Source organism: Centruroides vittatus, unplaced genomic scaffold (genome assembly GCF_030686945.1).
Source record: "Centruroides vittatus isolate TY-2023 unplaced genomic scaffold, ASM3068694v2 contig_349, whole genome shotgun sequence".
NCBI classification, from domain to species: Eukaryota; Metazoa; Arthropoda; class Arachnida; order Scorpiones; family Buthidae; genus Centruroides; species Centruroides vittatus.
In genome coordinates this window covers 2,387,197-2,414,877 of record NW_027122172.1, presented here as the reverse complement: position 1 = coordinate 2,414,877, position 27,681 = coordinate 2,387,197, and the positions used below count along the sequence as shown (strand labels likewise).

Below are 27,681 nucleotides of genomic sequence, written 5' to 3'. Positions count from 1 at the left end.
CAACAAAAGAAAATTTTTATAATTTCATTATTTTTTTAGTTAGTAATTATCTCTATCATCATCATGCTTGACAGTTCTTAAACCAATATAAAGTTTTAAAAATAACTAGGTTCAGTATCTTAATAAAAATAAACCTGAAAAGGAAAAGAAACAGACAGTAATTTAATATATAAGAATTATTTATTCTGTATAAATATGACAACTTCTTATTCAGTATAATGTCTGGAGAATGACACCGAATCTAACAAAGTTTTTCGACAAAATGAATGACAATTTGTACAGGCTGTTCCTTGAGGTGGAACAACACAGCCCCACCAGGGTCTTCTTCTTGGACACAGATAACACAATTAAAGGGTCAGACGTAGCACATGGTTTATAAAAACAGATGTGGATATCTCCAGTTATATTCCGATTGGATCGTGTGATCCTTTTCCCTACAAAATAACAACATTCAGGGCCTTGGTTAGAAGAGCGTTTACCCATTCTTCTACTTCACAAGCACTAGCACAAGAATTAAGAAGTATAGAAGGGATAGCCAAAGTGCATGGTTATAACAACCTTATACATAGATTATGTGAATGCCAGAGACGTATGCAAGAAGCATCCACCTGTTCGATGGAAATACAGAGAGATAAACAGGAAGAGGATGAGGAGAGGATACCCCTCACTTTTAACCCCCCATTTAAAATCATTGTACCCCACAATCGCCAATAGATGTTGGGTCATTATTGCCTACAGGAGATGCCCTTCCATTTTCAACGTACTGTGTAATGGAAAAGATCCCCCTAACCCCAACAGACTACCGGGCATTTATAACATCCCTATCAGAGACAACAAATCGGATAGGGAATGGTGTATGTTGGCTCCACTAAACATTCAATGGGGGATCAGAATATCGGAGCATAAATCCAACATACAACATAGTAAGAGTACAACTGCACTCTCCAGTTATGCGACAGACCCGGATATTATGGCAACTTCACCAGAGCCCATATAATCCTTACCACCACACACCTGGAACACCTCAAATGGTTGCAGGCAATCGAAAGTTTTAAGGCTTGCTGCAGAACCACCTGCATTAATTATAGGGAGGAGATGTGCCTTTCGATGGTGTGGCAGGTTCTACTGGACAAGGATATTTAATTTTTAATTGTATTTGAAGTGGATCGCACGTGCATTTGAACTAATCCCATTGTTTGATCTTGTTTAAACATCTTAACGGAAACACATGCGCATATGATATCCGAAATCTATTATCATTCGACTTATATTTGAATGTTAACTGCCTGCTTGTTTTGAATAAAAAAGAAGCCCGAAGAAGAGTGCAGAAGGGGTTACAAAAACGTTCACAAATGTTAATTGTAATAAACCGGTTAATAATTAGTTAATGTGAGTCGCACTTTTTATATCTACTTTACCACTGGCAATTCACTCCCTCAATTCTAAACATGCCATCAATTGTAAGACAATGAATTTGAAAATCAAATTTTAATATATTTTTAGGAAAAAAAATTTTTTAAATAATTAATTTCATTAAGTGTTGTTAAGTTATAACAATATAAATTGCACAAAACAGGCAATGTTCTGCAACTCTATTTCCATGTTTTTCTGTGTATACAATAGCTTTTCATTTTAATGATGCATCATAATGTCTTTAAAAGTATTTTAAACACTAAAATGGGTCGAAATTAAATACTCATTACTGTAAAAATTTATTTGAAATAATATAACTAGCGAGCAGATAACCAAAAATGTCTATTATTGATACATTGTTGGCGCATGTGGTTTAACTGTGATGACTTAATCATTTTGAACTGCAAATGTAGGACCCATCAACTGAAAGATGCATTTCTATTTTGGATGAATGATAGTAAGAAAGGTCTGTTAGAATTGATTTTTTACATAAAATCAAAAAGGAGAAAGTTCAAATCTGTAATAAAATTTTAAGATATTTGTCCCAAATCTCCTCATCAGATTCCCATCATTCTTGTTAAATTTGAAAGCATAGAGAAAGTCCTGAAAAATGTTTTAGCCATTAATAAATGTTGACTCCTATACCTTATACAGTGTTGTTATATTTTCTTTTATTCTTGTTCATCTAGGTATTATTAATTAATAAATTTCTGAATTTAAAAAAGTTTACTTTAAACGCAGTCTTGATTAAGATTTTTCTAGAATATTAAATTCTAACACTTTATAAAGGTATGACTTTCTTCTTCTTTTTTTTTTTTTTCTACATTAATGGTAAATTTGACAAAGCTAAAAATTATCTATTTGTAAAAGTGCTACTAGAACATACATACAAAAATGTGTAAGGATAATAAGTAGATTTACTTCTGCATTTATTACAAAATTTAAATTTTAAAATGCGAGTTTAGAATTAGAAATAAGCTCATAAGTTTCTGAAAAAGTCTATCCATTTCACTATCAATCTCAATTTACGCACACTCGATCTATCTAATAATTGAAGGCTGGAGCCGCTATATAAATCAAAGGTCAATTGATCCCGATATAATATTTTTAGAGACGGTCGACGGTTAAGGTGGTAAAGACACCAGTCGGCCATCTGGAGATCTGACTTCAATCCAAATTGATTCAGGATTTACAACAATGAATTGATCCGTGTATATCAAGTCAAACCTGCAGTGCATAGTCACCATGGTCTTAGGACCAATGCACACAAGTGGCAAAATTAAGGAGACATTGAATGACGACAACCGAATCTGCCAATCGTCTTTTTTAACGTCAATAATTAAAATAAAATTGTTGGTTTAACCTATCATCAATGTTCAACATCATCTTGATTTTACCATTCATGTGCATTGGTCTTTAGTCAAATCAATAAAAGATGGACAGAAAAATCTTTTAGTTCTCAAAGTGTAGAAAGAGTTAAAAAATTAAATATATTTTTGTACGAAATATCTTAATTATCGATCCTAATAGAAATATTCATCATCGTCTAAATCTCACTATAAAATATTGATTTTTTAAGTTCTTTATAAAAATCAATATCTTTTAAAATTTAAGGTATGCAATTATAAAACTAATTTTCATCAAAAGATAGTCAATAGAAATGCCTACTATTATAAAAAAAATTAGCATTTCTATAAATTCCATCAGTGATTGATCAGTTTCATTATAGGTCGATTAGAAGAAAAAGGCAGTGTATTTGAATTTTTAATCAAAACGTATAATTAATTATTTATATATCTTTTAAATAACTTTAAACTGAAGAATATTTGGATGATATATCAAAAATCTTATAAATTTTATTTTAATAAAATTTATAATTCAGGTAAACTTTAATCTACCCACTCAATTTCATATGTTAAATTATTTTACAAAATTGATGCACAATACAGTACATTATTAATCTTATAATATAATTGAGATGGGTTGACAATAATAATAAGCGCAGAGCCCAAACATTTAAGAGTTGAAAGTTGAAATTTGGTACACAGTGTACATTCGTGTGACGTACCCTAAGAAGGGATTTTTCGAAATTTCCCCCACAGGGAAGAGGGAGAAGATTAAGGCTTATCCTAAAAAACTCAGCTTCTACTGTACTATTTTAGATGTGATTTTTTTATTTTTGACTGCGCTTTAGTAGAGTACGCCACGAGAATGCACACTAATAAAAAAATTTTGGAAATCCCCCCACGAGGAAGAGGTAAAAGGTTAAGGATTACCTTGAAAAACACTGCTTCTATTGTACTATTTTAGATGCAGTTTTTTGCGTTTTTGACTGTGTTTTAATAGGGTACGCCATGAGAATGCACATTAAGAAGGGATTTTTGGAAATTCACCCGCGGGGGAGTGGAAAAGGGTTAAAGATTATGCCGAAGAACTTGGCTTCAACTGTACTATTTTAGATGCCATTTCTTTGCATTTTCGTGGGAAATCGAACATATTTTTTGACCTTTCTAAAAACTCTCGACGATATTTTGTGCTCCACCATATTCGAAGTTGACACGGGGAGCGCATATGTTCTCTTTATTCGAACTCTTCTTCTTAATGTTAGATTTCATGTTTGAATTCATTTATGAATGACTCTGAAAGATACAGCTTATTTTTGGAATTAAGTAAACCTGAAGAAGAACCAGAAAGGGTTACGAAAACGTTCGTTATTCATCACTTAGTGGTACTATGCACCGTGATTGCAGTGAGTCTTAATTATCATTATCCCGGTGTGGTAAGCAGATATCTAAAAATTCTCTAATTAGTCTCGGAAGAAAGGGGGCTAATTCTTGCACTTGTTGAAAACGAGTAAGATTTGCTATAATGTAATAATCTTAATCTTTGCTATTGTTACTTTTTGCCCGAGCAATGTCAGACTCATCTGCTAGTTAAATATAATTTATTCTACTGTTTTAAATCACACTTATGTTACGTCTGTTTAATGTGAAGATTTAAACTTTCTTTTGAAAATAGCTACAAATAACCAGCCTCTCCTTACATACAATTTAACAATTGTATATATTAAAAGTTTTAACAAACAAAATTTTGCAGTTTAACATTTTCCTTGAAACACATACCATCACACTTCTGAGGCACATATTCCAGATGACCCTTGACACCATCAAGGGTCATCTGGAATATGTGCCTCAGATAGAAAAAGTATTACATTGTCTATTAAAACACTACTAATACTGTTTTGTAATTGATGTTACTGTTTTAAAATTTCATTGCTAAGCTGTCGATACCAATCAAATAACGAAAACATTTATCTTTTTGAATTTTATTCATATTTAAATTTAAAATATAATTATTCTAATCATTTGAGAAATTTAAGATTTGGATTTTTTTTTCCTGATTTGATTTAGTTTATTTAACAAGCAATGTCAGACTAGTGGCTTTTAAGCAACTCAAACAAAATGTCCCAGTTAGAATTTGACAACTGTAAACGTCTGTGCCCAAAGCATGATTTGAATCCACAATCTGATAAACTAAAAACGACATATTAACACATTCAGCCATCAGTTTGGCAAATTAAAAAGACCTATTCTCAAGTATTTAATTTACTTGTTCTTAATTATCACAACATTAAGTCTCATTCCATACTAAGAGAAATTTCATACATCTATTGGACAACTAACGTGTATGAAAGAGGAAATAAGCTTACATTAATCGTGAAACATTAAAAATTAATTTATTAAATTAATTACATTGTTTATTTTAATGTATATTTTCTACATAAATTACAACAGATAAAAATCAATCAGATGTCAGATAATGTGCATAATTATAAAATTATCTTTAAAATAACAAAAGAAATTTTTTTTTATAGATCAATAATTATGATAAATATGATACAATATCCATTTATCATTTACTATATTGTAAACACATCACAAGACTTACGACAACCAACAGTATTTTATTATATTCATAAATTTTAAAAATTTTATTTTAAATTGTCAATTCAAAACAGTTAAATAGCAAATGGTAATTTCACTTAAGATTGGACTTTTTTCAAGCTTTAATCTAAAAATCATTAAAAGAAAAAATTGAATGTTTCTTTGATACTGGTTCATCAATTTTTCTAGGCAGTGAAATATTACCTTATTCTAATCATTGACTATGAAACTATAGTTGTATGAAATATGGCATGTTCACGGGGAGCGCATATGTTCTCTTTATTTGAACTCTTCGTCAAGATGCCAATACACAATGCTACAATTAATAACTGAGGTGCATAGTTGCAAACATAGCCATACCCATAATTTCAAAAAAAAAAATTAGATTTTTCCTGCTCTTTTCAATAAGTTTGTAAGCTAGCCACAAAACAGAAAAACGATAAAAAAGGAATGAAAATTAGAAGTTACTTTCAAAATCTATCACCTCTACATAGTCATTATGTTTCAAACCTGTGAAATTAACATAAATGGACTTGGGTAGTTCGGAATTCAAATAATTAATTTGAAATGTCTGATCTGGATTCATAAAATTTGTTGTATTTTAAATTTTAAAAAAATGTTAATATGCTTCTTTTTTCTATTTCATAACAGTAAAAAAAACTAAAAAATTTTAATACAAAACTATTACAGTAGCCCCTAATTATATAGAGCACGTTGGGAGGCAAACCAAATGGGAGATACGTGACGGCATGATATAATCATGTATCTATCCATCTGTTTTGTCTATTTGCAATCTTCGTTCCATATTTCATACAGCTGTAGTTTCATAGTCAATGACTAGAATAAGGTAATATTTCACTGTCATTAGAAATTCAATGGCAATCATTTTTTAAAAACTGTTGGTTAAAGCACTTTTGTATTTGGTAGACCAAAAAAGTTCAATATATGCAAATGAGCAATATAACAGAGCATGATATGAGGGGCTACTGTATTGTAAATATCTTAGTATATTTAAAGTGATTAAATATTTCACATGACATTCATTTATGAAGTATTTCATCCCTTTGTTTGTTATTACACTTAGTTTATTATTTATCATCATCTACTTCATTATATATTAATTGTATTAATTAAGTGTATTAATTATCTGTATATCATCTATTGCTAATAATACAAATTCAATAAAAAATTTCAATAGATGAATCTTTTTAATAATTTATTAATTACTTTATCTAGATTTAATTCATTTTTGATTAAAAGTTGGATCTGGAGCTTGTGAAATATGTAGAATGCTAGACAGAAAAATTTCTAAACAGCCAAAAGCAAAACCTTATGATAATTTTATTTGATAGAGCTTAAAAAGCTACGCTTAATGCAACAAAGTGCCAAAATTATCTTGTTTACAAGTTAAAAATATTCAATAGCACAAAATTCCCATTCAAAGTAATTAGATAGTGGAAATAAACTCTTGCAGAAAGTTAAACTGCATAGTAAATGTTTCTCTCTCTCGTTAGTTTCTTAATGGGACTTATTAACCTTTGAAAGGTTCTAACTTATAAACAAGACAATTTTGGCACTCAATTTTGATGCATTTAAGCACACTTTTAATATCCTATCAGATGAAGTTGTTGTTCTAATTTTTCAATTTTAAAATTTTGGAAGGGTCCCTTGAAAGAATTGAAATGTATATGAACTAAGAAACTGTTATATTGTAATAAAAGACATTACAATTTCTTTTTCTTTCAAATCAAACCTTTAATGTAAGGATAATTACTTTATCCTTCCAAAATTCTGAATTAATCAGTAGTAATATGTTTTACAAGTTATTACTTATTTAATTAAAACAAATTAAATGATGAATACTGTATATTTCTGCAGATAAGATGACCTTCAGATAAGATGAGGTATAAATTTTCGTCAAAGATTTATAGTTTTAGCATATATCTGTCCTATAAGACGACCCCCAAACTATCGACGGCCTACGAATTTAGTTTAGATCGGCGATCGTCGTCTGGATGATAATACTGTATAGCGTATATGAAATTACGTCCTATTCGTAATTTTTCGAACGAACAAAGTTTATTTTCTGCCCTGCTGTTGTTGCAAACGTTCGCACCGATTCGGGCATTCGGGTAATGGCCTCGACTATTCACAAAAACGTCGTACGGGCTATTCTATTTTGTGAACTCGCCCTACTCTCTACTAGTAAATAATCACGGTTTGTCCATTTTTTTTATAATGGTATTAATTTATATAAATTTCAATCTAATTTTTTTGTATCTGTCCTATAAGACGACCCCAGATTTTGGGGGCCTTTTTTTTATGATTCGACTATCGTCTTATCTGCAGAAATATACGGTAGTTATTATATATCAATATTTTATAGTAACATAAACAAATAAAAATATGTAATTTAAAATTAGTAAAAAAAAGCTTTGTATTCAATAATAAATAATTTTAAACAACATAGAAATAATTGACTTACTTATTAAAATGATGATTATCCACCTTTATTTTACCGAAGGCTTTAAAATCATCGGGGAGAAGCATCACAGGTATACTGACATGAGTTAATTCATTAATCTGAAACAAAAAAAAATAGAAAAAAGAACAATTAATTAAATATGCAATTTTTAATATATTGGGTCAGCGTGAAAAAATACAAAATTACAAAATTTGTGTTTTCTATAGTTATTGTGAAAATGTTACAGAAATTTAGTTTAAATTATTCCATATTTTCACACATTTTTCAATTAAATTTTAAATGAAAGCTAATATGCTTTCAACTGCAAGATAATATCTCAAAACTGTTTGAAAATAGAATGCTGTTATTGAGTAGAGCAGAAAAATAAACCAATAGTAATTGCTTTCATAACAATGGCATTCTGTTTAAACATTTGTTTGTGTTCCTGACAATGAGACATGATAACTTGAAAGTGCTTGAATGCTTTCGTGTCTTATAATGAAAGCAAAAGCATAATAAAATTAGATCTTTATTACTTTTAACATTTTTTACAATTAAATACAGGTACTCCTCACTTTACGACCGAGTTCCGTTCCGACGACTACGTCGTTAAGCGAACTGGTCGATAAGCGAGGAGCTTGCGCCGGGAATATAGGATCGTTGTAAAATTATACAAATTATGCAACAAACTTCAAATTTATTCATAAAAAGACTATTGTAGTACGCTATTAGCCTATTACAGTACGCGCAAGTCTATTATAGTATGCTTAGTGCGCACGTCACCATCCGCCACTGACCGACACTCAAGCCGAGAAAGGGGATTCCCCGAATTGCAGGTCGAAACTCGATTGGTCGTAAGTAAGTGCAAGTGGTCGTAAGTGCAAGTGGTCGTTAAGCAGATAGGTCGTAAAGTGAGGAGTACCTGTATTTGAAATTCATAACTTCATAAAATAAGTGAAAGTTCAGAATTAGAATTTTCTCACTGGAAAAATTTATAACATCTCAACAGAATACAAATTAAGAAATTCAATAAAAGTTTACAAATTATGTAAGAAATTAATATAAAATATACAATACATTCATTTGATAGATTCTATTGATATCCCTGAGTAATTTTAATATTTGAAATAAGAAATTCATAAATTTAGTCATTAGAAATTCAATTTGTACTTTTCTAATTCCAATTTAATATTTATTTTGTATTTCTTTATAATTAATTATCTAACAGAAACAAACATTTAAAAAGTATCCCATTCCTCTCTTATATATACCATTTTTAAAATATTTTTTATCCATTTCAGCATTTATCTAGACAATTGTATGAACATAATAAGATCAATACTCATTAACTGCTTTTAGTATCAATTCAATAGCAAATACAGTTGAACTTCAGTATAAAAAAATAGCCTCTGAGAAATGTGAAGTCATAATATCAAAAAAATGCACGGGTACTAAAAATGTAATGATGCTATGATTGAAATAATAAATACTCTTACATATTTATGTTGAAAAATAGTAATCTTTGCTTTTACTTTCATCTTTTAAATGTATCATTCAAAACTTTCATTTGATAATCGACGAAACTGAATAGAATCAAACATTAATTGACAAGGGATCGGAAGCTTTGAATGATGCTCAATGGAAAACAAGACATAATACGTTTATATGAAGATGGAAATAAATCTCAAGAACTTTAAAGAGTTACAAAACACTTCTTACATAAAGGGTTTATTTATTTTACTAATAATTTGATAACACTATCTGACTTTAAGTTAAATCGATAATTTTGAATTTCTGGCTAAAAAGTGGAATAGAGAGAGTGGAATAAAATGTGTGTATATATATATATATATATATATATATTAATTTTTAATAATAATATAAATGATTAGATCATAAATCATATTTGTCGGTTTTCCTGAATGAATTAATTCAATGACTAACTTGTAAGATTTGTTAAAATTTGAAAAATTATTATTATTTCTGGTTACATATTTTATATATATATTTTATATTTAGTTACATATTTTTATATATTAGTTACATATTTTATATATATGTTTAAAAAAAAAAAAAGCATCATTCATTTTCAAATATGACTGTCCTTCAACTGGAATAAACATGCAAATAATAACAGTAATAATAAAAATGTTTCAATTTCAGTTTCTTAAGTATTGAAAATTTTACATAAATGTATAAAAACAATTTGAATTTTAATGGTTAAAATTGAATTCCAATGTTCTATACTCTAATCTTTCACCTGCTGTCTGCCCTTTATTTTGAAGATTTTTTTTTTTTTTTTAACATTCTGAAAATGCTAAACTAACATTTCTCTTTAAACTGAAATACTTATTTACCATCCTTCTTCATAGACAATGAACTTATTTAATATGTTAATTCTTTTATGACCTAAGTATCATCAATAATAAATTCACATTTAAAGGATATATTGGAAAAACATTAAATCTCTAACTTTCCATCATGGTATATTACAGTGCTTTTGCAAGAATATTTCTTCAAAAATTATTCTCCATTTCCATTTATTTTGCAAATTTCCAGTCATTAGTTGACTATTGTTTGCCAATTTGGACCATGTGGCTGCATATTCTCACTACAATATATATATACATATAAAAGAAACTTGATAAAATTGTGAGGCCAAGACCTCACCTCACTGACAGGAGATGGACCATCAAACCAACATCAATAAATGAGTGACTTCTTGTGAACAGAACCAGGATGTGGAGAAATAGGGTGTGATAAGATTTAATTGTCACATTCTTGGTCATAGATCACAAGGAAAAGTAGAGGAGTGACAGCAGAGGAGTTTTGTGGTCACCTACCATTAAGTTCAAAGTGGAAAAAGCAAACGCTTCCTCAGAAGAGATGGTAGCCGGGATCGTGTGGACATGCTGCGTCCTCTCCAAGGCAGAGGAAAAACACATTGTCAGTAATTTATGGGAATCACTAGAGAAAGAGCGTGACCCTGTGACCCTACCCTTGGGAAGAGTAATCTGTATGGGGTATTTGACAACCTCTGCAACCCGAATTCCACCCTTAACAAGTCGGGGACCAATGAAGATGAAGGAAACCACCACTTTGGACCAACCAGAAATCAGAATTTTGGGAAAAATTCTATAAAAGCCTAAATTTTCAAGGACACGGGGAGGTTTTGGTCAAGATCACCCATCTAAGTGGTAGAGATCAAGATTATCTGCCCATGGGAGTAGGAAAATGATCTTCAAAACTCCAAACAACTGATGAAGAGGACTCAACTTCCAACCGTCAACCCCGGGCCCTCCAAACTCTCTCCTTTGTGTGTGTGTGTGTGTGTGAGATGCCTTTCGGCAAGGTCTTTGCTGTTCCCTTGTGTAAACATGGTTTTGTTGTCTTATTAAACATAAATGTCTTGGTAAACAAGTATCTGTGTGAGTCTGCATCCTACACTACTAAACCCATATGATACTAAACTCTTGCAGGAAAAGGGTATCCCTGTCTTTCACTAAGATAGACCATCATCAGGTATTGCATCCTTACAAAATATTCCATATTCCTGACCTTAAACAAATTCTCCAATCTCTCTTATACCTCTTATCCAAATGAAGCTAGGTCTAGATTTGGAGATTCCTCTTTTACTGAACATATAATCAGGGATGCACGTTTTCTGAAGAAGGGCCAGGTTAACTGACCAGGGGGCCAGACCATTTTACAACCAACCCTCTTTGTTGACACAAAGTGTCTAATTACTTTAGCTGCAGGGCAGTGTTGACAATTACGGGAAGTTTATGGCTTGACCACGGTTTGAAATAATTATTAAATCCAAAACTTTTTAGTGCAATCAGCTTCCTTTTAGTTGTATGACTTTATTCCAATCATTAATTTTCTTGGTCCAACGTAATAATTAAAAATTTTGGTGTGAAAAAATTGTTTTCTATTTTTAGTCTATGGAGAGACATTGTTGTAAATAATTGGTTGTTATAGCTTTTGTACATTCCTTTTTGAACTCTGATTGGTTTTTTCTAGTTTGAATGACATTAGGTTGATGAATAAGTGTCTTTTCAGAAAAGATTGATTCAAATTTCCCAGGAAGTACCACACCCTCTTCGACTATACCAACCAGAATCTGGAATGTAAACAAATGCTAAAAAAACATTATTTTCATGGTTTTTCAGTGCTATTTTCACTTACTTTTATGTTATTTGATACTATTTAGACAAATAAGCAAGTCTTCCAAAGCATAAAATTGAAATATTCCAACCAAAATAGAAACTTCCTGATAACACCAAAAATTATGTTCTAATATCACTTATTCTATTTGATTCTTCTAAAAATCATTATATTGTTATGTATTAGACTTAAAATATTGGATATCTAAACCAGAAAGTGTGTTAGCTAGAACTTCAACTGCTCTCATTTCTCATGAAAGGGAAAAAGTTCTATACTTGAAACTTTGAACTTGTTTTGAAGAGGAAAAACTTATCTAACAAATAAAAAAAATTGGTTCAATTTGATGCAATTTTTTTTTTTTGCCTAGTACACAGCAAAGTGACTTTTGCAAAAAAAACTTTATGGCTAAATGTTTCAGATAAAACATTAATGGTTTTATTAAATAATCAATCAACATAAAAATTAACATAAAATATAGCTACTTTAGTTCATTTGTTTACAAGTGCACTTTGACGAAAGAGCTCTAGTGGGCATGTTTTGGCGGCAATTTTCCCAGGCATCAGATTCTCAGTTACTTTTATTGGATAAAGGCAAGTCTTTCAAGCCTAAAAGTGCCAATCTGAGCTTAAAAGGAGTAAGTAATAATTTTATTGTCCAATGAAATGGAAAAGGTTCTCCATAGACTTAGCATAGGAAGGGCGTTTCACTGTATTAAGGTAACAGGACCCACACTGCAGCAGAGTGAGTAATCCATAGACACACTTGAAAAAAGGGATTTGGCCTGTACCTTCTGTGGGCAGCATAAACATTGAAAGGGGGCCACAGATTGTGCATCCCTGATATAATAAACAGTCAAAATATTTCACAAGTATTTTAATGGTTGTGTTCAATCTGATTGGCTATGCTTAAAGCCCTGGTCACACTATGCGATTTCCAGCCACGCAGGCGACTGCAACTACAACAAGCGCAAGTCGCGCACATCTTCTCGTGGTCACACATTGTTCATTGACATTGCAACTCGAAACACGCGATCCTATAATAAACCAATAAAATTACAGCAGCTTGTTTTTGTCTACTTTCACGAGTTTACCGACATTTTACGTTCTATTTCAGAGTATTTACGGAATTTTATCCACTTTAAAATGGCAAGCAGTTCCTTTTCTGGAATGAATAAAAGAAAAAAATGCAATTATTTGTATAAAGCTGGCAGGAATACACAAAAAGATAAAATCTTTGATAAAACGAACAATTAAAATCCCACAGGCATTTGTGAGCCTGAATAAGCTCGATCAATCTCGATTCCGTAAAAGTAAATACTCTAACTATCTGCCATGAGGATGAACTATTTTTAATGTTGTCATCGTATGATGTGGCACAAAGGTGTTTGCTGATTGTATGCGCGTTTGCAATCGGCACGAGTAGAACAAACTTTTTGTTTCTAGTCGTGGTTGCAGTTGCGTTGCCTGCGCAGCTGGAAATCGCAGAGTGACCAAGACTTAAGAGCACCACAGCAAAATATTCATAGCCAATAGTCATACACACATCTTTACACCATCTTGCAGATTATCTCTCTCTTTAAGATCTTATTTTTATCACATCTCTCAAAATATGAGCAACATGGAACACTCAATTCACAAAGATTTCCCTTCTTTCAAACATATATGTAAATGTGTACTTTATAATCTTTAAATTGTTATTTTTTGCATACTTTGTTGTTTTTAGTATTTTTTATTGTTTTTATTTTTATCAAATTTTAATTTCTTGTTATGGGCCCTTTTTTTTATTTTTGTTGTAACGGAATGAAGGAATCAATTGTCAAACCACATTTCCTATTGTACTTAAAAGAAATAATAAATACAGTAGAGCATCGATTATCCGACTTAATTGGGGACTGGGGTTGGTCGGATAACTGAAAAGTATGAAAAAATACATTATTAGTATAGTGTATTAGGCCTAGTTTAAATACTAGCCTCCCTTTCTTGGTCGAGCCAGTGCTGCCAGCTAAAACATGCAAAAATTTAACAAAAATAATATTAAAGTAGACGCAAGTACTTTCAACAACTTACGGTTGTCATCTTCAGGCAATATCGAATACTGTGATTTTCGAACAACTTAGTTCTTTTTTAACGGACTATTTAAATTACGTAAAACACGTGTGTGGAATTCAATAAACATATTAAAATGCAATAAATATTATGGATGTAAAAACAAGCTGATATAATATGCTACTCTAATCTAAAATAAAGATAGAGGTGCCGTATTTGTGGTGTACCTAACAGAGACAAATTTATAATCTAGATTGTTTAAATAATGTTACCCATAATTGCGGAATTTCTAATGTCGGAGCATTGCACTGTGTTAAGGTGGCTATGTATAGACTCTCCCATATGAATACCTCTCTTCGATCATTGCAAGGTTTTAGCATTTTTGTGTGCCCTAAAGTGGAAGATAATCTTGATTTAGTACTTTTTTAGCAAATTCTGTTGTTGGTTTATTGTTTACGATATCTTCTTGGTGTTCAAGAATGCGGGTGTGTAGCATTCTTGTGGTTGCTCCTATGTAAGTAATTTCCTCCCCTGATAATGTGTGCTTTAGTAAGATTTCATAAACTCCTGATTTCTCATTTAATGTGAGAAAATCTCTATCGTTGCACAACATACGTCTTAAGGTTGGTTGAGGGACTATGGGCAATAGAAAGCCCTGTTTTCTAAATATGCATGCTATTTTTAGGGATAAATGGCCAAAATACGGTACCGGAGGCTGTACTAGAGTGAGTTGTTCTTTGTTGCAGAGGAAGGATTTTGGAAATAATTTATTCTTGACCCGGTTAAGGAGATAAAGAAATCTGGAGTTAGAATACCCAGCATTATGTACCGCCTTGTTGATAAGCTGTAATTCTTTATCTATTAATGTTTGGGTGGATGGTAAGAGGAGCGCTCTCCAAATGAGAGAAGTAATGGCAGAATTTACAAAATTTGTAGGTTGGAAGGCAGCTGCAGGGATAATATATGGTAAGTTGTTATTTTTATGGTACACTGAAAAATTGAGGTCAGGAGATCTATAAATTTCAAGATCTAGAAAAGAGATTTTGGCATTTTGTTCCTCTTCCACAGTGAACCTGATGGTAGGATAGATAGACGTTAACATTTGAATAAACTTGTCTAATTCCTCTGCAGAACCATCCCATGCAAGTAATATGTCATCTGCAGGAATTAAAAAATACATTATTTAGTTTTCTAAATTTATGCAGTATTTCTGGATTAATCATTATTATAACCTGATCCATAATTTGTGAGATTTAATGTAAATATTACTTAAATACATCAAAAGATTCTCTCTTCTTGATTTAAAGACAAAAATACTATACATAATTTAGAATAAAAGTTTAAAAAAATTCCAGCAATAAATTGCATAACTTTCCCAGCCAAACTTTAAAATTGTGTGTGGCACCACCTATTAAGAGATTTTAATTTAAAAACTTTTTATATTATTAATTAATTATGATAAAATGGCAAAAAGCTTAATTTTGAAGTAGAGATGAGTTTTATAAAAATAATTGCAAATACTAATAAATGAGTAAAATCTTCATTAAGTCCACCCCATTCAAGATGTGAGAAGCGAGCGACCCTTCTCTATGTTCTCATATCCTTGACCTTTAACTACCAAAATTTAATAGTATCAATCTCCTAATATACAAACCTTCCTGTAAAAGTTCAGAAATTTTCAACAAAAGGCACAAGAGTTATTAAGCTTCAAAGTGGATGAACAAAATCTTGCCCCACAAGCATACACAAACATCCATACACAAAAAACACACAGGGGGGGACCTCAAATTTTTTTGCATTTCAAGGTCTCAAGTCCAAAAATGTAAAAATCTTAAGTATCTTATATAAAAGGTATGTAAAATTTTGTATGTTTGTTTTATTTTATGTAGTTGTTCTTTCAGTTTATTGTGTCAATGTAGAAGAGGGACTAAAACCCAAAATGCATATACATTAGAAAGGTTGCTTAGTCCTTGTCATTTTGAAAAGTTGGGGGTCATTTTTGACCCATTGCCATACTTTCCCTCTGTTAATGTATATAATAGACAAGAAAGTAAAAACAGAAAAAAATGATAGCATTAAATGCATAGTATATATTAAAACATATAAATAATATAGATACTTTGGATGGTATTATATCAAGAACTCCTTACAGCAGAGATAACAAAACCTACTTGTAATTAAAGAATTGAGTAAATAAACAACAATAAGATTTGCCAAAGACTCTACATACACTTCTGCATTATAAATAATACTACCAAAAGAAACAAAAGCATTAATATTGTATTAAGTGTAAAGCAAATGAAAGTCACCAGATACAGGATCTAAAGCCGACGGTTGAATTCTTTGCATATTACTTATGCAACCTGCATCAAACCAAATAAAAAACACGAATAACAAAGTTGATTTAATCAACAAATAAAAAACAGTTTACTAAAACTATCCAAAACATTTCGGTAGGCAAAATAATAATAATAATAATGTAACCAACACAGTTGGCAAAATGCCCTGAATGTGTTTAACATTTCCAAAACTACATTTTAAAAAAATAATCTGTTTAATGAACAGTATTAGTGTTTAAATTCTTTTTAATTATTCCTCTTTTCTTAATTGTTGAATTTATTATTTTTCATAAATTAATCTGGAAAGTTGTTTCACACACTTTTTCCACAACAAACTTCTCTTTTTTAAAGTGTAATTTAGATAACAACTTTCTCCAGAAACTACATTATGTTTATAATAATTATAAGCAACATAATAAAAAAACAGTAATATAATAAATTATGTTTTTAATATTATTATTGTAAGTTTCTTTAAGACATTAAATTAGATGCATTATCTTATTATGTTAATTTAATTTTCCTGACACCGCTAATAACTGTATTATCTTTTTTCAAATATATTTCCGTCAAATCCGATATTATCAATTAAAATAATTTAATAATCACATTCAGAAAATTCTAATAATAATTAAAAAGATAGAATTTAATGTGTGATTATTCAGAAATGTGTCCAAGTCCTTGACCATCTCAATAGTGGCTAATTTTGCAATGTCGCAGCTTTGCACTGACAAAGTCATTAAGGATCATATGATGTAATTATTACGACATCAGAATATGCTATATTATTAAGGGGAAAAAAAGTAAAGACAGTTTTGCTTTCTCATACATTTTAGTGAATTTGATAGATTTTAATATTTTAAAATTCAAATTTTAATCATCATCATGTAAAGAAAAAGACTAAATATGTATGAATCAAATTTCAATATTTGAATAAAGTTTGCCAATATCAAGAGAAAAAATCTAAATTTAAAAAAAAATCTATGGGAAATAAACAAATACAATATACTTGTTAAGGAATCATTCATTAATTATGTGTACAGTTTAGGAGGGAGTCAGAAGCAGGGCCATTGAGAGGGAAGGGAGCAAGAGATTTTTCCACAAAGAGAAAACTTAGGAAAGTGCATAGTGGTTCCTGCCCCTATAAAATTAATGGTTATTTTACTAACAAAATAAAATCTTTAAGACCACTTTTTATTAATAAAGAAACAATGTTTATATATAGTGGGTGATCGGTTAACGAACAAATCGGATAACGAACACTTTTGCGAAAGATTTTTATGTTCGGATAACGAACACAAGAAGAAGTAACGTAAAATAATGAATACTGATTGGTCTTCTCTTGTCTCCAGGCAACAATTCGAAACTTTTCGGAGCAAGGGAGACACCAATGCTCAACTCGGTATATACTGATCGGATAGTATTCCTCCGAACTTTGAAACTCTCCCTTATAATTCCAGTCTTTTATTTTCTGACAGAAACAATTCTTTTATAGTATTTGCGAGACTGTCGGGTGGGCACTCGTTAAGTTTTGCATGGGTTTTTACCTTCGAAAGGTGAGAGTATAATAGCAAAGGTATAGAGTGTGCAGAAGATGTCTGATGCTGCTGGGCAGTATGGTTTGAATAGGTTTACAGTAGGCTGCAGTTCAATCTTATCTAAGAAAGACACAGTATAATCAAGAAGACTCAAACAGCTTAAGAAGTAACAAAAACCACATTTGAGAAATAAAGAACATTGAAGAGCTTATAATGGAACAGGAAACTGATCTGATGACAGAAGAACACCAAGAACTCTTGAATGAAGAACACCAAGAAACTCGACGAGATGTTTTATTCTGAAAACGAGGATTAATGCCGATATCTGCTATTAAAGATCTTTTGAGGAAGTGGGAGGATGTTCTGACATCCTCCCACTTCCTCAAAAGATCTTTAATAGCATAGTGGGAGGATGTCTTCAAATGGCATCCAAACCAAGTTGAGGTTAATAGGCTTAGGGATCTCTACAATTGCAATGCTATTAATTACTTCTGAAAAATCCTGAAGAAGAGAGAAAAGCAATCAACATTAGACAGATTCTTTAACCCCCACAAATGGAAAAAACATGACTAATAAAAATGGAAGACTGTGTATATACGTATTTTTACTATTACATATAAATAAACGTAGTAAGAAAGTATATATTTTTTATTTTTTTGGAGTTTTCAGAATGAATTAATCAAATTCTCATAAAAACCTATGGTAAATCGATAATTGGTTAACGAACAATTCGGATAGCTAACAAAGTTTTGGAATGGATTATGTTCACCGATCACCCACTGTATTTCATTTGTTTAAAAAATAATGGCTAAAAGGAGCCTATGGAGAAGCCAAAAGGGATCTACTTATCCCTGGTCCAGATAAAAGATCTTGATGGCCCTGGTTACAAAATATACTCATTGTACACAACAGGGAGGCAAATGGTCAAGACATTGTCTACACGGACTTTTTTAGTGGTATTTGTGGCATACAAATTTGTTCTTTTAAGTCTACTTATTAGTTATATGAATGAATTATCGTCGTTAAAAAATCTTTGCAAATATTTTTAAACTTGTTTCTATTATGTCAAGGATTTCATGAACTATTGTACACACAAGTAAACAGAAGGGAGTTTGCCAAAACTACAACAGGAAAGGAGGAGGGAATCAAAAGTGGCTCAAAAACTGCATAACTGCACACATAGACAGCCCCTAAGAAAATTGAAATTACTTCTAGAAAACAAATATATTTTGAGGAAAAACTCAAGGCTTTCAGGACATACATTTATTATTCTCTTGTCAATTCCTGCTGAAAAGTGAGTGGTACCAAATTGCTTAAGTTTCTAAAAGGTTTTTGCTATAATTTTCTTCACTTGAATTCAAATGATCCAATCCATATAATTGTTTTCTTTATCATCTATTTTTGTTTGGACATTGAGCCAAAATTAATTTCATTCAATTAGATCCAAATTTAAACATAAAAATATTGTTTTATTCATAATATTTACAATATATTTCAACCAATGGCCAAATTGTTAGAGCAGTAAAGGCAAGGCCTACTGCTCTGAAAGTCTCAAAATTGATCAAGTGTGGATGAAGTGCAGAAATTTCATCCACATTTGATCTTAAATAATAATGATTAGTTAAGATGATATAATTATAAAACAAAATTTTTAAAAGATTATTAGCAAACATTAATTAAAGTACATTTTCCTGGTTACCATTCAGCTTATTCTTTTTCAAAGATTCACCTTATTATTTTCACTTATTTTTCAGACTAAGGGAAAGTATCAGATGCTGATTTATAAAAAGAATGAATTTGTTGACTAAACTGTTTATGCAAAAGGAATCACATCTGAAAGTATATTTATTGAGTCTTAGTGTATGATTACCTCTTTTTTTTTACATTGGAAAAAATATTGCTATTATATATCCAAAATGGCCAATCAAAAGCCTTGAATACCACACATGTAATCTCTTGTTTTTAATACGTTGTTCTTGAATTAAATAATTGTTATAACATTACAAAACTGATTATATAAAATATCTAATCAAATTTGGAAGAAAAATTTAGATTTCTTAAGAAATTTTTCAGTTTTAAAAACCAAAAATCTGTTTTTAACTTTTCGAAAGAATTCTTTAAATACTGACATAGTAAATACTGTAAGGAGAGAAGATCAAAACATAAGTTCGTCGAGAATTCTAATGATATTTTTAATATCTTTAATTTGACATTCACAAATTCCAATTCTGATAAAATTGTATAGTTTGAAACTCACTTTTCTACTGGTCCATGTACATGAGATGTGACAGTGTAAACTGTGTTGCTTTTCATGTTTGATATTGTAGCCATATTGTGTGTTGTTTAACATGTTGGATAATGGGTTCAAGGCTAGTCTGAACCAGAGAGGACTCAAGGAATCTGCTTGAAAAATCCCTCGACTAATGAATATTTGGTTTGTTTGTATGGAAGTGTTATGAATCCCGAGATGTAGTGTTGTTCTCAAGTGCTGCACAGTGTTTTGGAAGAATGCAATGAGTGATGGATGTATTTTGTACATGTGTAGAATATGTAGCAGCCAACTGTGTGGAAAGCTGTCGAATGCTTTTCTGTAGTTTATATATGCCATGTGTATATATCTGTGTTGTTTGTGTGCTTGTCGTAGAATGACCGAATCTATGAGTAACTCTTCTTTGCATCCTGAAATTTCTACAGAAATGTTTTTGTTGTTCCGTAAGAATGTTGTGTTCTTCAATGTGTTTGTATATTTTGTTTGCGATACAGGATGTCAATAATTTGTAGAGTGTTGAAGACATGGAATTGGTCTGTATTGTGTGGAGTGTATGGTATTGTTGTTTTTATGTTTCATGTAGGTGATGCCCCGAGTAAGAAAATTTGGCATGTCTTGTGGATTGATGACGATGTGTGTTAGATGTTTAGCTAGTTCCTGGTGCAGTGATGTAAACTTTTTGTACCAGAAATTGTGAATGTTGTCTACACCAGGTGTCTTCCAGTTGTGTATTCGACATTGTGTATGTTTATTTCAGCACAGGGCATAGTTGGTATGTTGTACAAGTTTTTGTTTGCCTCCTCGATCCAGTCAGCATCAGCATTGTGCATAACAGCACTAGACCAAAGAGAAGACCAGTAAGTTGTGAGTTGTTCTTTTGTTGCTGTGCTGTGTATCAGTGAGACCTCATTATTACATTATTTTGCTGAATGATTTAGACCTTTTCACAGGCCCACTAATGGCCACGTGAATAAACTCATAGAACACTGATAACATCGGCTTGTGCCCAACCAACAGCCCGTTGTGTTGAGTTTTATGGTTTTTCCTTCATGTGTCTAACACCTAAATAGGGCCAGTTTACTATAGAAAGTCCTCTCTTGTGATAGAAAGCAGATCATCTATGTGTTGCATTGCCATATCCCATCAAATCAAAATCTTTTCCCAGTGGTAGTTTTAGATGTAGGTTACCCAAGCTTTTGTCTAGGGCATCGTGCTTTTAGAGCTCTCAGATACACACAAATATTTAGTTGCGGATACTCAGTCTCAAATATTCAGAATTCAGTACTAACTAGAATCTTATATCTTAAACAATATTGAGTATTGTGTATTATTGCTTTACATTAAAAAGGGTCCTCTCAAGTCCACTCAAGCTTTAGAGCTCTTAAATAAACACAAATATTATACTGTATATTCTTGTCAAATACTCACATTCTTGATTCAAAGCCTAGCTAAACACTATACAATCTCATGTATCATACGATAGAGCTTTGTATAAACATATATAAAAAGATGCTTGCAAGCTTGTTTATCTAGGCCCAAAATAACCATAAACTGCCAATGTCATTCTAACAGATTGTTCTAGATACAGCAGAGAATGAGTTTGACAAGCGAAATAACAAATATATTTGTTATTTGTTTTTACTCGGTGAGTGAAACGAATGTTTAATATAAATCACTAAAAAACATAATTAAGAATAATTTTTTATAAAAAAGAATTGTTTTTTTTACTCAAGTGAGAGATTTATACAACAAGCCTATTTAATGCATTTACATGGTGAATATAACTTGATTTTCATCGATAAATTAAACAAAATTACTGTTTACTATGCAATTTAGTCCTTTTATAAAGAGAATGAACTTACTTTTCTATATTTTATAATTAAACTATAAACAAAACTAAATCAGAAAAATAAAAATATATCTCAAGTATCTAGTGTAAGATCGATTATATGTAGGATAGAAATAGCAATTAATTCTTATAAATACTAGAAATTATATTCTATAATAAGGGACTATCCATAAATTACATCTGCAGTTTTCTTGAAAATTTTAATCCTTCTCCCCCGTTCTCCCAGTTTGTCCAAGTTCCTCTTTCCCTCTTCCGACATCCAATAAAACTCAATCTCCATCAAAACCTTCATCATTTTGTGCGTAATAAAGTGCATAAGCTGTCTATTTTAATTGAAGTTCAACTCCTTTCCTCTATTTTGTCCCACTTGTCATAAACCCCTCCTTCCCTTCCAGTGCAGACGTCATTTATGGACAGCCCCTAAGTTAAGATTCTAAATAATTGGGCTGCAATTTGAAAAAAATAATAGACTTATAAATTCCCACCGTCGTCCGTCCGTCCGTCTTTCCTTAATCTCCAGAACGAAGTTAGATAGATGAAAGACGAAACCAGATATGGAAACCTTAGGGGCAGAAGGTCCCAATTAACTATATACAAACTTCCGATGCAAATCGGAAGAATCACGTTAATTCAATTCAAAAATTTTCCCTTGAAAGATGTTAAACAGATGACTGGCACAACTCTATTGTTAACAGGAAAAATATGATGTACAGGGGCAAACCACTACTAATTTGAGGTGGAGAGAGCATATTTTAAACTAAATAAATTAAAATTATTATTAAAAATTGCAGCCCGGCATTGTGACCATGTCATAATAAATAACTGTTTGTTTTATTCTAATTCAGAATGCGATAGGAAAAACTAAATGCCGACATTTTACAGCGAGGTGTCGAAACGAACTATTTACGATGGTAGGACAAGGTCATTTTTGTCAATAATGTGAGAATAAAACAAATTTTCATTGAAATTCCTCCATTCTCTAGTATTTATGATGTTATAAAAACAGAGGATCACCCTACTTAAGGGCCTCATACGGTGCTAAGCTATAACGTAAGTCTAAATCCAGCCCGTTAAACTGAAGGGACTGTTCATAAATTATCACCACATTTTTATTGAAATTTTTACTCCCCCCTCTTGTCCTAGTTTTTCCAAGTTTCCGTAACCCCCTCCCCTCTTCGGACGTCGAAATCTTTACCACTTTATGAATAATAAAATGTATAAATTGTGTAAAATTTAATGAAATAAAACGGACGTCCGATTTTGTCCGACTTGTTCATCCCCTCCTCCCCTTCCAGTGTCGACGTCGTTTATGGACCGCCTCTAAAAACTCTTAAAAATACAAACTTATACACTTTCTTTTCTGTTTTTGTTGCTTTTCGGGAGTTTAAATCATCGAATAACTCAATTGTCAAATCGTTACGACGATAATTTGATATTGAATTTAGATTTTTGATCTGTTCGTAATCACTAAACGCCATGTTTTATCACAACGTTAAATTTATTTGCAAAGAAGATAACGCTCTCAATCAAAAATTACTATCCCTGAACAAAGCAGCAAACGTGCTGAAGTTTTACGCTTCTTTATAATGTGATCCACGTGTGAGTAAGTTGAGAGTTCATCGAGTTCAAAGTTCAGAGAATAAATAAATCTCTACGCGAAACGAAAAATTATTTTTATTGTGACATCGTCACAATGCCAGGCTGCAATTTTTAATCATATATATTTTTTTAATTTATTTAATTTAAAATATATACTCTCCATCTAAAATTAGTATTGATAGTATCTTGACCCCGTACTGTAGTAGTACTGTACATCATACTTTTCCTGTTAGCAATAAAGTCATTATGCATCTAACTTTTGAATTGTAATCACGTGACTTCCAGTTTAGACCGGAAATTCGTATATAGTTAATCGGAGCCTTCTGCCTCTAATCTTTCCATATCTGGTCTCGATTTTCATCTAGCGAACTCCGTTCTCGAGATTAAGAAAGGACAGACAGCCAGACGGACGACAGGGAGTTTATAGGTCTACATTTTTTTTTTTTTCAAATTGCAGCCCAACAATCAGATTGTATTTTATAATGGTTGTAAGTGTTGTCAAATCTCTTTCAAAGCGATTTATGACACTTGGAGGAGCCAAATTTAAAATAAAACTGACAATTTTTGAATGGAATCGTTAAAATAAAAAAAATAAAAAAAAATCATCCCTTCAAATTTTATTAAATCCTCAATTTAAATGGATTTTGTTTTATTTTATTATATAGAATTTGTTTAAAACGGTAATCCGTTTGAAACAAAGATTTCGTAAGAATCGTATTGTAGAAACGTAACAAAAACATAAATATTTCGACATTGTTCAAAGTTATTTATAAATTTTGAAAAGGATAAATCATCCTGATAAGAGAATTTACTTTAATTCAAGTACACTGTTATCAGTATACCTGCGTTTAACAAGCTGTCCTTGTTTTTAATGTAAGAACAAACCATCGGTATGCAACCGTTTGTTTGATCGAGCATCAAAAGATGAAATTTTAAAAACTGTTGCATTAAAGGATCCTTCTTTAATAAATAAAATGTATTACCTGTATTATAAACAAAAAAATCTCTTGTGGTACTTTATAAAGCTACAGTTAGGGCCTCACACTTTATGATTGCGTGGTAGAGGGCCTCCTTATGTATTACAGCTTTGGAGTCACACAAGCTTAAGAATGCCTAAACTTCTAAAAAATTAAGATTTCTGAAGTTGACCGTAGGAATACAACGTGTTCCTACGGTACAACTGTTTAAAAACTCTCATCAATAGAAAAAAATGAATGTCGAAACTATATTTAGTACCGAAGAAATGTATGATTCTTAACGTCTATTATTTGAATTTTACTAAAATTTGTCATTAACGATATCAATTTTAAGTTTAAAGTAAGTGACCACGGGCTTCTCAGCGGTCCGGGACACTTACTTTCTTGAGGCTCCCTTTATATTAAAATAAGGCGTTAAAAATTCTGCAAAAGTAAAAGGTTTATTTCTCCGTAATACACGCACGAAACAAAATGGGAAACGAGCAATTTATGAGAAATGTTTGAAGCCCAGGCGAGTGCGAGATCAAAGCCAAACAGCACCGAGAAGAACATGAGTTGAAGTACCTCTTCGATTCATATCAAAACAAAAAAAATCCGGTTAATGTAACCCTTGGTGCCAAGATGGCGGCTGGTCTCAGATTCCAGCAAGGAAACAGTGCGATGCACGTTCTAACCTAACCTAACCTATTCTAATAAATTACCATAATTATTAGCAACCAAATTATTAGAATAGGTTAGATTATGTTAGGATGTGCGTTGCACTATTTCCTTGCTGGAATCGGAGACCAGCCGCCATCTTGCCACCAAGGGTTACATTAACCCAAAATCTTTTTATTAAATGCAATTCTAATTTCCTCAAAAATGATACAATCCAGGTGACTGGCACTACAGACCCGGACACGATAAACAATTCTTTAGGTTCGAATCCTCTTATTATCTCGTACGCTGCACTGAAAAATTAATCTTAAAAAATGCGTTTTTTTATCTCTTCAAAGATGGCGCCATTGACAAAACAGCTCAACCTGACCCCTAGTGGTAGGGCTTAGTGATATGTACAATACATGTAAAAAAAATCCTTATTCTTGCAAATTATTCATATATTAGATGCAATATATGAAATAAAATTGATTTTTCTTTTTTTTTAAATGATACAACAATTGTTTCATGAAAAATATTCCTCCGCTTTTAAATGCCGATCGATCTGAAGAAAAAAAAAATTCATTGTGTTAATAACGTAAATCGATATTTTAGAAGTATTAATTTGCAGCTGTTCGTAAATTATCCGATAAATTAATATAGTGAAAGTATCTTTAATAAACGGAAATAATTCTGTTTCATTTAGTTGCAACGTAATTAATAAGCTTATATTTTAAATATTACATATTTCTGCATCTAAATTGAATTCGAAAATGCGGGTTTTTTCACTCCTTCCTGTACAAAATTTACTATAAAAATCGATATTAGTATGACATTTAATTAATTTTTAAATATATTTTTCATTTAATTATGTATGTACTGTACATATATTTTTAATTATGCCAGCATTTTCATAATTCGCACTTAAGTGCTCTGTTAGAATATCAACTGAAGTAATTCTCTCGGAAAATATTTAAATAATCATAGAAAATGTTAAAATATATTACTTTAAAATTTCCCAAGTTAATTACCTACGAGACGTTCGAGGAATAAGTTGCACTTTTCCATTAAAATCTCCACAATTTTTAATTAATTTGCATAAAAATACAGACTATTTACATATGCAAGATGTAAATTATTGTCAATAAAATATTTTTGAAGTTGTCTCGTATAAAATTGCACCAAATTTAATTAACTGTAAGGAAATACGGAATGGTTCGTCAATAAAAATGTTTTTTTTTTATTCTGAATTAAAAAGGGTTGAAATTAATAAAAGCTTTTTTTTATAATCGACTGTCGTATCATCAATCATAGCATTTTTTGACTTTAAAAAAAAAAATCTTTGCTAGAAATTTGATCTCGAGTTATTAAAAACTTGAAGTTGGGTAACAATGTATTGATCTTAAACAATTGTTTAACTTAAAAACAGCTGCATATAAACACAAGCAGCGTGTAACTGAATCATACACCATCCTACGAAGAGAACACTAATGAACGATGACTATTATTTTTATTTATCATTTCTTTAAAAAGTTAGGCGTTTCGGTTAATGTTACCCTAGGTGCCAAGATGGCGGTTCGTCTCCGATTCCAGCAAGGAAACAGTGGGACGCACGTTCTAACCTAACCTAACCTATTCTAATAATTTTGTTGGTAATAATTATGGTAATTTATTAGAATAGGTTAGGTTAGAACGTGAGTCCCACTGTTTCCTTGCTGGAATCGGAGACGAACCGCCATCTTGGCACCTAGGGTAACATTAACCGGAGTTTCTACAGACTATACAAATAGCTGTTTAGTAGAAAACGAAGATAAACAACGAATGAAGTTGTCGGATCTGCCAATCAACAAACTACAATTTCGAAGTTACTTTGTATCAGCCTCCAACCAACCAATCAGTATATTATAAATTATGCATTTCTATCTTGTTTTATAGTATTTTAATTGAAACAAATTCGTTAAGAAGAATTAAACATACTCAAATCGTGCTTTTAAAAAAGGTGACAAGATTCTGCTTCGCCTACATTCTCGTATTTATCCTTCAGAGAATGAAACGGGATTGTTATTCTGTATTTTATGTCGTGGTATATTAGGCTTTTGCCCTCAGTCTGGATCAATATGCAATCTAAACGCTGTAAATTCGGATTTGGGAGCGGCATCCTTGAAAACTTTACAATCGAAGTATCTATCTATTAAGTTTCAAATTCGAAGAAATGCGTGGGTTAAATTGTCGACCGGTTCATTCATTCGGAATATTTTTAAAACTTTCGAAAAAGCGGAAAGCCCTCAATAAATACACACGAAACAGTGTTTACCAGAAATGTTTACCCCCCCAACTGGCATTAAAATGCACTTAAATACAAATTTAACTGTTCGGGATTGCCACTTAATACTAATTTATTATTAATTAGAAGGGCGGGTGTGATTATCGGAGCTAAAAATTAA

General features: G+C 31.3%; 1 protein-coding gene across 1 annotated transcript in view; it reads right to left on the bottom strand.

Annotated features, from left to right (window-relative positions):
- Positions 1-27,681, bottom strand: part of PIP4K (phosphatidylinositol 5-phosphate 4-kinase) — a 53,369-nt gene that overhangs the window by 12,606 nt on the left and 13,082 nt on the right. Inside the window, exon 4 of the mRNA XM_067269282.1 lies at positions 7,843-7,940. Coding sequence (XP_067125383.1) covers positions 7,843-7,940 — 98 coding nt within the window. The remainder of the gene's footprint in view (positions 1-7,842; positions 7,941-27,681) is intronic.